The sequence below is a fragment of the Myotis lucifugus genome, unplaced genomic scaffold, assembly GCF_000147115.1.
Source record: "Myotis lucifugus unplaced genomic scaffold, Myoluc2.0 scaffold_62, whole genome shotgun sequence".
NCBI lineage: Eukaryota > Metazoa > Chordata > Mammalia > Chiroptera > Vespertilionidae > Myotis > Myotis lucifugus.
In genome coordinates, this window is record NW_005871110.1 from 394,635 (window position 1) to 408,158 (window position 13,524).

The window sequence follows — 13,524 nt, forward strand, 5'->3', positions numbered from 1 at the left end:
AAGGTGGAATGGGTAGGTGGGAGGAGTGGAGGGACAGTGACTGATGTTTACAACCCTGGCAGCTCAGGAAAAACTGGCAGAAAACTGTCCGAGTTCCTCCTGGATGATAATGTTCTGCTGATGATCTGCTTTCACACCGGGGCTTATTTAAAAGAGAAAATGACAAGAGAGAAGGGAAGCAAAGATTTACACATGCCATTGTCCTAGGCAGTTTCTTGGTCCTGCGAAGTTCTTGAAAGCTCCTTAAGTACCATGTGCTAATGGGAAGCCAGCTGATCTGCTCTTCAAACTTGGGAGTATCGCTGCGCTGCGTATATTCAGGAAGGTGGCTGATGGTTTATCACCTATGCCTTTTGGTCTTTAGAATTGCCTTTAGATGCCCCATCTACCAAAGCAAACACTGACAAATTCTTTCTAAAGTATTATCCGCCTAAAAATAACCTATGATTGTAAAGTGAATATCCACTTGATTGGAGTATTTGAAAGAAAAGAAAAAGTCAATCACACTGTATTTTAGTATCAAACCCACTGAAAGTGTTAACCTGTTAACCAATTGTTCAGGTCTACATTGTCTCTGGGAGAATGAATGAGATATGATATTCTGGGCACACAAGAGAAAATACACTCTAGTGCAGTGATGGCAAACCTATGACACACGTGTCAGAGGTGACACGTGAACTCATTTTTTTGGTTGATTTTTCTTTGTTAAATGGCATTTAAATATATAAAATAAATATCAAAAATATACATCTTTGTTTTACTATGGTTGCAAATATCAAAAAATTTCTATATGTGACACGGCACCAGAGTTAAGTTAGGGTTTTTCAAAATGCTGACACGCCGAGCTCAAAAGGTTCGCCATCACAGCTCTAGTGGATGCCAGAATGTGCTTCACTTTGCGAAGGCCAGGCTCTCTACCTCATGTAGACAAGTTGAATTTTGCAGCCAACTCTTAGCAGGCTGGTTTACATACTGGTAATGAACCTTAGAAAATTCACAAGCTCAAACAAGTCCTGATTAGAATAACTATTTGACATTGCTTTGTGAGTCCCATTAATGCTGAGACATGCATTCCTAAAAGGGATGTTTAAAAAGATATGAGAAAATCAAACTGATACACCAGAAAAAAGGGAAATGAAAAAGGTGTTTGCTCTGTAATGATCAAAAAGGACCTTCAAGATATTAAAGCTGCGAGACAGATTTCCCTGGTCTTTTGGTCTACAGAATTGGTTAAATCACAACCTCGGGGATTCAGATTAGTGCAGAGTAACCTTTTTTCAAAATTGTACAAAGTCCACAATGAATACGGTTATTCATTTCCACTGTGAAGGGGCTGCATGTTATCTAGTTAATCCTCATGACATCTCCGTGAAGTAAATATTATCTTTCCTAGAGGATGAAACGGAGGCTGACAGAGCTCACATAAATTGCCCAAATGACACAACTCCACTAAGAGTTCGATTTAGGATTTAAATCCTCCGTGATTCTGAAACACAGGCCACATATGTTAAAAATAAAGAACTTGTCATTTGTCACCATAAAACTATTCCTATGTTGAAACTCTACTCCAATATCTGAGCTACAGCTGAGAAATGCCACGGCTGTGCCATCACTAACTGGCGAGGAAAAGCTAACTGCTGGGGAGTTTCAATTATCAAGAATTTGGGGGCATTCTTGCAGGGGGTGTGCTGTTTGGAGACTTAGAACATCCATTCTGTGTATCAGGCAGATCTCAGACGCAGGTATTCATTCATAGGTAGTCAGCAAATCCTAATTCTCTGATATATGCAACAATACTGCAATCAGTCTGCTCAATTGTGGGCTGGGCCTTCCTTCACTAATAATAGGAATGTCAAATATGAGGACCGGAATTTGAAGAATTTTGGGAACCGTCTTTACAAGTTCCTCAGAACTGCTAACTGACATACGAAGACTAAACGTGTAAACTAACAACCTTTCCAATGTATTGAATAAGATAGCTGCCTTAAATTTCTGTTATTAAAACGAACTCTTAGAGAGCAGAACGATTTCCAATTTCTTTTTGTAACCTAGGACTTAAACTGAGACAGGCAAGGAGTAGGTGCCCCAAACATGCCTGTGGAACGAATCAACAGGCTACTGTTTACAATTTCTCACTTGTTACATTCTGGTGAAATAACAATGCTACTCTCTGAATGAACTTTATAACATAACTTCATGTTTTTAGATAAACTCGGTGGACTTCATTTTCATGACTACATGCTACTCAACTGTATGACTTTGCAATTACTGACCTACCATTCTCTTACTGTTTAAACAGATTGTTTCCAAGTTTTTGCCATGATAATTAATACTTTGGTAAACATCTTCTTGTGACTTTACACTTTACACTCCCTATCTGACTTAGATTTTTCGCGACTTCCTGATGACTTTCTGGGGAGGCGAGGTGTTGTTGTGTTGTCTGCTTTGTGGAGAAAGAAAAAGGTTACCTTATTGCTCAGGTTCACGTTGGCATTTCGGCTGAGGAGCAGTGACACCATGTCCACGTGACCCTCCTGAGCTGCAAGATGGACAGAAGCAATTCCTTGCCGGGTAACTGCGTTTGCATCAGCACCATATTCCAGCAGAGTCGTCGCTATGTCCATCTGGTTCTTTTTGGCAGCGATGTGCAGTGGCGTATAACCATTCTGTCAACATGAACCACTTGGTCACATGCCCGGTCACAAGATAAAAACGTGCGCATACATTTTCAAAACAGTATGCCTCCCTTTCTATTGATTTTTTTAATGTTTTTTTAAAAAAAATCTTGATTAAATAAGCAAAGACTGATAAATCAGGCAGTGTCATTAATGTAGACCCTCATGTCTCCCACATCTAACAAGGGAAAGTATAATACTTCTAAACCGTTTAATGCAAGAGTCAGAGTACCATTGGTTTTACAAAAGGAATATAGGGTTCCCTCTTACAGGGAGTTAAGTTAGTAGGTGCTCAATAATTACTTGCTTTATTTAAATTGGGGATGAGAGGAAAACCTACTAGGAAACAACAAACAACATGGTCATGTTCAAATCCATTATTCCATCTTGAAAGTCCCTTTGATTGCTTACAGGTTGAAATTTTTAGTTTTCATGGTAGTCGATTGCTGTAATCTACCCCTATTTGATCGTCTCATTGCCTCTTTCACAAAACTCCAGTCTCTATGCTATGTTTCAGCTGCACCCGTCCCCACAACAACATACAGCTCATGTTTCTGTCTTGCCTACTGTACCAAAAATACTTTCCCCAGCATGCCCTCTGGGCCAGCATCTATCCATTAAAGATTCGGCTCAAGGGTCACACCCTCATGAAGTCTTTTACTTTGTCCCTGCTCCCTTCTACACCTGCTCCCCACTTGACTGACTCCAATCAAAGTCCTGGATATACTTAGTGGCTATCTTAGATATATAGTAATATTTATTATTATTTACATATGTGTCTCCTACTAAAATATAAATTTATTGAAAGCATGTATTGTGTTATATTTGTCTTTGTATCTCTAATATCTCACAATGACTGGAGAATCCTCAGAATTTGAGTCAATCTTACTAGAGCTTTGAGAACATTCTCTGATCTTTCTCTTATCTGACCCTTAATGCTCAGAGGAACAGACAACCCAAATTCCTTTGACAAATTTTTTTAAAAATATGTCTTTATTGATTTCAGAGAGAGGAAGGGAAAAGGAGAGACAGATAGAAACATCAATGATAAGAGAGAATCACTGATCAGCTGCCTCTTGCACACGCCCTACTGGGGATCGAGCCTGCAACCCGGCATGTGCCCTGACCAGAATCCAACCATGACCTCCTGGTTCATGGGTCGATGCTCAACCACTGAACCATACCAGCTGGGTCTTTTGACAAATTAAGAATTAGCTGTGCCTTAGGAACCTTCAGAGTCCTCTGCCCTTAAGGGACCTTGTCTTGGCTCACAGTCATTTAACAGAAATGCAAGATTACATTTTGACATGAACATGAATCTGACTATATAAAATATGCCAATAAAAATTAGACTGATTTCTATAGACAAGAGGAGTTAGAGAGAGATAAAATAAAACAGAATCCAAGGACTTATAATTGGGAATATGATCTAAAGTCGCAGTCTTTCCAAGCCACGTGGATGAATCAGAAACAACACAGAAGGTGCTGTCCCACTGATCGGCTAGCCTACTGCAATCAACTCGCACATTGAAGTCATTGGTATACCCTAGCATGAGAGCATTTTGCACTTGAGAAATACTCTTTCTGCGATCAAGTGTAGAGAAACGATTTAAGCTACTGGGTATCAACCCATGAAAATGGAAATGCCACTTCCAGACCCTTGTGAAACCAGCCTCTACCAAAAGGGACGAGCCAGGGTAGAAGACAATTTTATATCTCTATTTTTAGTTTTGATTTATTGCCATCTGGAAACTCCAGCTGACCTGGGAAGCATTTGGTCCGTGTTCAGACACACCCTTTAGCGGTGGCCTTCAGAAATGAGAGCTTTGGACTCTGCAGTGAGTGACAGACAGGAGGGGGTGAGCTATCAGTGTCCCCACCCCTGTATGAAAAGGAAAATTCACAAAGCGGTGCCAAAACAGGAATTCTGATTAGTCCATAAGAGAGGCAAAGGCAAGATAGAGTTTAGCTTCATATCATGCATCTTGTCATTTTTTTTTATTGCTTTTGTTACTGATAATAACCTTCCAGTTGGTTGCTTCTCCAACCCTAAAGGCAGATCAGTATCCTCTGAGATATGACAATCCTCTCTAATTCCACCAAAAACCCCTAGACTCTAAAAACCCGAACCTAGAGAAGCTCTGGCATCTCTGTAGCAAAGGTCAATTCCAGACACATTCCTCATTATCACCCAGGGCTTTGCTGAGCTCCTTACCTGAGACACAAAGGGAAGCATGAAGCCAGGGAAAACAAATCATGGCCTTACTGTAGGATGGATGGGAAGGTAATTTTGAAAGACTTTAGGAATAATAAACAAGACATTTCAAATAATAAACAGTTCATCTGAGACCTGTAATGGGATTTTCTAAATTGCCTTAGCTTTTCTAATTTCTAGAAAGTAAACTGTTTCTTCCTTGCCACACTAAAGGAGACAGATGCATTTATCAGAAGAGAAATAAAATAGTGATTCAACTGTAGAGTAACGTTAACCAGTATTTTTTTTCCCTCTGGATGTAGAGGGCAAAGGACATAATTTCAAGATTAAAACAAAAGCAAATGTAATTTTAAATGATCAAAAGTAATATATTTACATCAGTTTTTTTCCCCCCAAGAATTTCACAGTCTCTGCTGATCCATATTAATAGATATATTATACATTTTAAGGGAGAGAAATCGGACAAACAAAAAGTTAAGGCTCACTATCCCTTCCACTAGTAGTGCCCAAGTCATGCCTAAACTGAAGCCAACAGTATCTGCCTCAGGAAATAGTTCAGGATAAAATGGATTATAGAATCCCATCTACTTTTTAGGTATCCCCCATCCCACATTACCAAAAATCACATCATGTTCTAGGTTAAGTATGGCTAAGAAAACATACTGTCAATCCTACAAAAGAGAAGAAAGGCCAGAAGAAAGCATCACATACTCTGAGAACCAAGAATGTGAATTAAGGAAGAGTTAACATTGTCATTGCTGTCATAACCAAATGCTAATCATGTCCTCTAGAGCCTTTGTCCTTTGTTTCGCACCACAGCCAGAACTCAGAGGTTCCTGAGCTCTCCGGAGTAAAGGTGCTATTTTCCTACCCTAGATCCATTTTCCCTCCTTAATAAATGAAACTCTGGTATTCTGTCCAGGTGAAAAACTACAGTTCCCATCATCCCTTGCAAAAATAAGTGGCTAATGAGATGTAAAGAGAAATAGCTGGGTGGAGCTTACAGGAATACCCTATTGTCTGACTTTCTTTCCTGCTGGTTGCAAGACCTGGCTGACTAAGCAACAAAAACCTCTGGAGGGAAAAACCAAAAGACTGTTAATGGGCATGAGAAAAATTGACTCTCATCAATTTAAACCACTATGCTAGGCCTTTTTCCTAGCAAATGATGCCAACCCCTAAGTGCCTTTGCTCAGGATCAAAGTCTAAAAAAACACAAACGCTCCTGACCAGGATCACTGCCCCAGAAAGTGGGAATAGTTAGAAATGTGGAGAGATGGCATTACAGAGGCTCATTTGGGACCATTGTGCTGTGGGAATGAGAGGGAATGTCCCTTTAGAAAAGTCCGTGTTCAATTGACTGTAAAAGATAGCCCAAGGCTAAAGGGCTGTTATAAGGAATTAGTTCAAGAACTGCTTTTTAATTCTTTGTCAAAAATGTTTTGCAGATGCAAAACCATGAATACAAAGTCTTGGACAAATTTAAAGCTGAAAAAAATCAACCACAAATATATCAACTATTGATTTAAGTTATTTTGTGGATGGAAAGGTGGATTGGACTCATTTTATTGTACTTACAAACTGCGTGGCACTAGTTGTGTCACAATGGTTGCTCACATGTGAGAAATAAATAGTTCACTTATTAATTATTTATTTATTAACAACCTGGGGTTATTTATAACATGAAAAGTGGCCCAGGCTCAAAGGGATATTAAAATGAACTGAAATGAAATGTACAAGCATTACATTTCATTATACATTTTGTTTTAAAAATTGTGGTAAAATATACACAGCACAAAATGTTCCATTTTAACTATTTTTAAATACATTAAGTACATTCAAATTGTTCTCCAACAATTAGCACCATCCAGCTCCAAAATGAAACTCTGTACCCATTAAACACTAACTCCCCACTTCCTCCTCCCCTCAGCCTCTGGCAAACAGCATTCGACTTTCTGTCTCTGTATAAGTGACATCACACAATATTTGTCCTGTGTGGAACTGGCTTATTTCTCTTAGCACAATGTCTTTGAGGTTCATCCATATGGCAGCATGTGTCAGCGTTTATTTCCTTCTTAAGGCTGAATAATACTCCTTTGTAGGAAGAATCTAAATTTTGTTTATCTAGTCATCCTTCAATAGACACTTGGGTTACTTCCACCTTTGACTATTGTGAATAATGCTGCTATTTGTTTTCTTTCTTTTTAGATACAGTTTTTTTTAAAAGTCAAGGCATGGTTATTTTATGAGAAAGAATGTTTGTCAGAGTCTGAAATTATGGAAGAAAAGCTGCATTTAGATGCAAAGCAAGTCTGAGGGCTTGATTTTGAATTGTAGATTTCATGGAGTATAACTCTGGAGAGGATGGAGCAGGAAATGTTTGAGAAAGACATAAAAAGAGGTTCTGAGGAGAAATTCCTGCGAAAGATAACCTATTCTCTAAATGGAGAAGGCACCTAACACTTGTTCTTTTAAAGTATCCAAAGTAATCTAAAATAGCCCAAGTTCATTGATCTGTGTGTACCAGAGGTTTGATCTAAACCAGTGATGGTGAACCTATGACACGTGTGTCAGAGGTGACATGCGAACTCATTGTTTTGGTTGATTTTTCTTTGTTAAATGGCATTTAAATATATAAAATAAATATCAAAAATATAAATCTTTGTTTTACAATGGTTGCAAATATCAAAAAATTTCTATATGTGACACGGCACCAGAGTTAAGTTAGAGTTTTTCAAAATGCTGACACGCCGAGCTCAAAAGGTTCGCCATCACTGATCTAAACACCAAGTTTAAGGAAGAGCACTGTAGGTTCCCAAAGTGGAAGAGTAAAACAAAGATATATAAAAAGCATTAGGGATGCTAAAAGTTCCTTCAACCAATAATCTTTAGTGAAAGAACTGGACAGCAGTTAGAATGTGGTTTGTGTCACTCCAATGTTCCTGATCATAGCCACTTGCACAAAAATACAGCACTTCCTAAAGCATATTTCCATTTACCTATCTTTCAATAAATACCTCTCGAATCCAAATACCAGAGGGATAAAAAAGCCATACACTCCATGCACCTCTTTTCTGAGAAATCTAGGTTATCTAACTGCTCAAAAATGCCTTAACAAGAAGAATAATGATTCCCTTTAGCAATATTAAAAACACATAAGCAAAACCTCCCAACTTATTTTATGAAACAAATAACTCGAAGGCACTGTTTTACAGCCTGGGAAAATGCAACACATATTTTATAACGTCGACAAATCAGAACTCTCTTGCACTTATGTTTCTCATCTGGCTCATGAGTACCTGAACTTCATGTCCTCCCCAGGCTCCAGGATGTCCTGGATTTTCAAGGACAATCAATTGACAAGTAAATATTTATTGAGCATCTACTAGATGAGTTGACTAAATAGCTGAAGGCACAGATTCCCTAAGAGCGTATAGTTCTGTGGAAGTGGAAGTGGACGTAGAGATGGAGGGCACTGCCCGCCAGTGTCCTCATGCCGTCGAATTACAGGTACCTTTGCAGCCGCATGAGGTGAGGCTCCTTGGTCCAAAAGCAGAAGGGCCACCTTCTGGTTATCGTAATGTGCAGCTACATGCAGTGGAGTTAGCCCGCTCTGAAAACACGTGCAGAAACAACCAGTGTCAACAGTGTCTTAACATCCGAGGCCTAGAGTTAGGAGACGGGATTAGATCGGGTACAACATAGAGTGCACTTTACACTGCAGTTGCCACAACACTTGGACACCAGCATTCACCTATTTCCAGCGTTCCTTGTCCTATGAGACTTAACTATGGTTATCATTTACTAGTAGGTGGCTGGTGGTGAATAATAGCAAGTGCGTGTTTTGTTATCATGGAAGTGGCCTGTTATACAGGGTGGCTGGTGACCCCATACCTTCCCAGCGGCATCAGGAGATGCGCTCTTCTGCAGCAGGAGGTTGGCTACTTCAAGCTTCCCGTATTTTGCTGCCACATGAAGGGGAGTGAATCCTTTCTGAAAAATGAAACATAAAAATAATGAACAATAGAAATGACCCAAGGGCATCTCTCTTCTGGAACTGATGAATTATTCTAAGGAGGAGCAGGTAAGGCTGCACGTAAGAGGCAAGACTGGTAGGTGACAGTTAGAGAGTCCCCTCACCAACAAGGAAGAGCAGGATATTTCACTTTTCTGTGTGCTGACTGAGCCACAGCAGGCCACTGACGCTGGGACTAAGTGGCCCTCAGACCAGGATGAGGTTGGAGAGCTGGATCTGGGGCTTATTCTAGGGCCATTTTGGGATTTCATGTTGTAGGAAGAATAGGTTCTAGAGTCCCAGGTGCAATTTGGATTTGGTGGGCTTGGGAACATCCAGGGCAAATCTGGTCCTCCCATAATTTCAGACTGGAGCCTTTCTCTTCCCATTTCGCCTTTTCCACATGTATGCACATATCTTTATGTTTGTTCTAGTCTTCAGGTGTAGGAGCCAGAGGTCCTCACACACAGGTGAACTGAACTGAATAACACCAGGTGCCAGTCCAATAAACATGTAGAGTTGGACACTGAGGTTGAGTACTAATCTCCCTGGCTCTCAACTCCTACAAGGATCTGGGTATCTAGCAGTTCTCCCTTTAGGGAGGGACCCAAACATGAGACAGGGACTGCAGGGTCATCAATACATTTGACCTCATGAGATTATAGCCAACTAGAGCCAGTGGGCAGCTAGCTGGCTTGGTGAATCGGCTGGGGCACTCAAAACCCCAATGTTTTACACATTGAATTAGATCCAGGAACTTACATCTCAACTTTCCCGAAGAGCCTAAAGCATCACAGGAGGTGAAGTTTAAGGTCGTCATCATTTTTTTCCCCAGATAGTTTACTACCAAGTATTTATAATTATTGTAATTATCTTGCTCATTGGTTACACATTAATGCTTCTTCTCTGCACCCAATAAGATAGTGCAACACCATTTCCAGCTATCTTCCTACCACACCTACAAGGTTTAAACAGTAACTTAAAAAAAAGACCTCTAAATTTTGCATCTGCAGAGCACTTGTGTGGAACACTACCATTCTAAGGTATCAGAGTCAAGATTTAAAAAAAAAAATCAGACCATAAGTCAAACAACACAATAGTAACAAAAGGAATGACAACAACAAACAAAAATTATCCCTCCCCCCCCAAAAAATTTCTCCTCCTGATTTAAAAGTATTATAAAAATATCAACCAACTGAGCTTTGATAATGTGGTTTATATACATGGTCCCAACTAGAGAAATCTCTGGCTGTGTTTTTAAAATCACCAGTTAAATCTATCAAATAACATTCGAGAAATATCTGACTCTAGATATCAGTACGTTTTCATTAGAAGATAATGTACTGAGAAACTTAAGCCAGACACACAGACACACACAAACTTTCACATACCCTAACTACCCTCCCCAACTCCAGGGCTTTGCTGGCCATGTTGGGACTACCCTGGGATCCCAAGTGTAGGTGATGATATACAACCGTTGTACCTGTTGCCGGGAACAGGTACCAAGGAATTTTGAGGAGGATGTATTTTGGAGAACACAGCAGAAATTGTAAGGACACATTGGGGATTCCAAGGAGGATGTATTTTGAGGGACAGAGTAGGATTCCAAGACTTGTTTTCATACCTTTGTTGTAATAGACAAAGATGCGCCATGATCCAAAAGGAATGAGGCCACGTCCTCATGCCCTTCTCGGGCTGCAAGGTGGAGGGCGGTGTACCCAGAAGTCGTGGCTGCATTTGGAGACGCTCCTTGCTGCAACAGCTGCTGGACTATATCCGCCTTCCCCAATCGGGCTGAGATGTGCAGTGGGGTTTGGTCATCCTAAATGGCAAGGAGGAAATGCAAGGCCGATTAGCTGAGAAAGCAATGGGACCCTTAAAAAACATTTAGCAAACTGCCTGGCATCAGACACTAAAGTCCAACTCTTACTCAATAATAAAGAGAATCTCATTTACCTTTTCTTCAAGGTTCAGAAGGATGGAGAGGGTAAACCTAAGCTTAAATACATTTCTACCAAACTATTAGTACGAAAGTATGGAAGACATTTCTGTATATAAATTATTTCCACTACTACCTGCCATACTTTATCAGTTTTTAACATCTAATGGCTCCTTTTTTGGGAGATAAGGATTTAAATCTTGGTAAACCTCAATTACCTAGGAGGGATATTAAACTTCCACCAGTTATAACGCACTCACATGGGATGAAATTTATTGGTGGTGTCTTCCCATCACCAAGAGTTGAGGCGGGGCCAGTATAGGGCTGTACAGGTACACCAGCAAAACAGCTCCCAGCCAACAGGGCCAATGGGGGCTGAAAGCCAGCCTACCCTCTATTTGCCAAGTTGTACATCCTGGCATAGGCTGCATCTGCCTCGAGTGGAGGGGCACCTTATACAATTCACCCAAATGCATAAGGCCCTCACTAAGTCCTGTCCCTTAGGTCGCTATGCCCAAGTGGGAGAGGCATCTATTCCTCATTTGTCCAAAGATGCTCTATGGTGGTCCTCCAGAAAGAAATCCCCTGCTTGAATGTGAAAAAGTTCAGGTAAATACTTTATGGAGAGAAGACGGTGCAGCACAGGATACTGCTTTGGAAAGGTAGTAAGATGAGAGTCAAGGTCAAAGCAAGGTCAAAACTTCCTACTATGTTACTAGCAGGAAGCATTAGGGGAGATGCTATGAGGAAGAAGAGGAATACTGAAAACAGAGAGAGTTGCCAAAGGAAAATTTCATAAAACTCTACAATTGCCACTACCACCACTAAACATGTCCTGGGCACCTACCTGCCCCAGGCTGTAAGTACTGCTCCTAACCTACCTTTTTAATCATCACAACCGTCCTATGAATTGCACGATCACTAGTCTCCTTTGTTATGTGAGGAAATGAGAAAAGGAAACCTGGCACAGAATCCTTAACCTACCCCATGTTACACAGCTAGGAATTGGTAGACCAAGGTCCAAACACAGGCAGTGTGGCTGAGGAAGTCAGGCTCCTAACCATGATACATGCTGCCTCCTTAACAAATTGATAACCAAAAATCCTCAATTTCAGTTGATGGGTAGAACCACTCCTTTGACACAATGCTTGATATGGAATAACAACACTCATAAGTGTGAGTTTTTCTATAATCCAAGGTACAGTATAACTTCTCTTAACTCTTCCACTTAACTGATTAAGTGGATTCATCAATATCCTCTAGATCAGTGGTTCTCAACCTTGGCTGCATGTTAGAATCACCTGGGAATCTTTTCAAAGTCCTGATTTCTGGGCCTCATCCACCAGAAATTCTATTTCTTTGTTATGGGGTGGGGCCACAACATTAGTAAAAAGAAACAGAATTTCCAGAGGATGAGGCCCAGAAATCAGGATTTAAAAAAGATTCCCAGGTGATTCTAATGTGCAGCCAAGGTTGAGAACCACTGCTCTAGATCAAGGGTCAGAAAACTACAATCCAGCAGCCAAATCCAGCTGCCACCTGTTTGTCAATAAAGTTTTATTGGGACCCAGACATGCCCATTTGCTTATGCACTGTCTGCAGCTGCTTTTGCTCCAAAGGCAGAGTTGAGCTGCTGTGATAGCAATGCCGCACCCCTCAAAGCCTAAAATATTTACTCTTAGATCCTTACAGATAGTTTGCTGACCTTTGTTTCTAGATCCTCTACAACATCCACTCACTGGTGCCACAGAACAACTGGACACTTGAGGTTTGCAGTCTGCTGCTTAGAATGCCACAACCTTCGCCTCCACCTGCAGACTTCATGCTTACCCAGACCTAGTTCGGTTTATTCTCACAGTAGTATGTTTGCACTAATTATTCTCCTAATTTGTACTACATGTGCACTAATTACTTTAATTATACAATAAATAATATGTTCACAGGTAAAACATGAGCATGACAGGAAAGGCTGTATTTCCCCCTAAGAATACTGAGTTGAAAGCTTTGGAAAGCCTAGATAGATGTTGATAAAAAGCAATTATGATTTAATTAGATATGGGTGAGACAGCTGAACACACCGAGAGAAAATTACCAACGGTTATAAATATTCTGCACTCCCACTGCTTCATGGATATCTATTTCCTCTCCACCCCAAACTAGGAACGACAGATCACAGAAATAAATAGCAAATAAATACACATGCATGTATTGTATGTTGAAAGGAAATGATTAAGGTATTGATGTGTTTACTGACCATTCCTGACCTGAACTGCCATTTTGAAGAACCAGACCAACTATACATCCTGAATAGTGACAGGAAAGTGGGTTTCCTCTGGGGGCTGGACACCAGGCCAGGACGAAGCATTCGAATTTAACCCGGGAGTTCCTTTTTTCATGCAAAGGCAGATCCCTGAAGCAACTCTGACCTTCGTCCCAGGGTTTATGGTTTCACAACTTGTAGAGAAAAAGTTAAAACTTCCCTTTTCCTTTGTGGCTGTGACAGCTGGCCTGCGAGTCAACCAAATGAGCTCAGTGATGCTTCCAAACTGTGCTTATCCTAGAAGCCTGTGCATAAGCCCCTCTCTACGGAGTGTGAAGAACTCTGGACCGAGTCTAGGTTTGTTTCTTAATCTGTTCAGGACTAGCCATGTGCCAAGGACACGAAGTTCCTTCTGGCACA

The 13,524-nt window shown here is 40.6% G+C and overlaps 1 protein-coding gene across 1 annotated transcript in view; it reads right to left on the reverse strand.

The window, feature by feature from the left end:
• ANK3 (ankyrin 3) overlaps positions 1-13,524 on the reverse strand; it is a 202,674-nt gene that overhangs the window by 122,934 nt on the left and 66,216 nt on the right. The window contains exons 13-16 of the mRNA XM_023754603.1: positions 10,530-10,727; positions 8,785-8,883; positions 8,405-8,503; positions 2,469-2,666 (exon numbers count right to left, since the gene is read on the reverse strand). Of these exons, the coding sequence (XP_023610371.1) occupies positions 2,469-2,666; positions 8,405-8,503; positions 8,785-8,883; positions 10,530-10,727 (594 nt within the window). The remainder of the gene's footprint in view (positions 1-2,468; positions 2,667-8,404; positions 8,504-8,784; positions 8,884-10,529; positions 10,728-13,524) is intronic.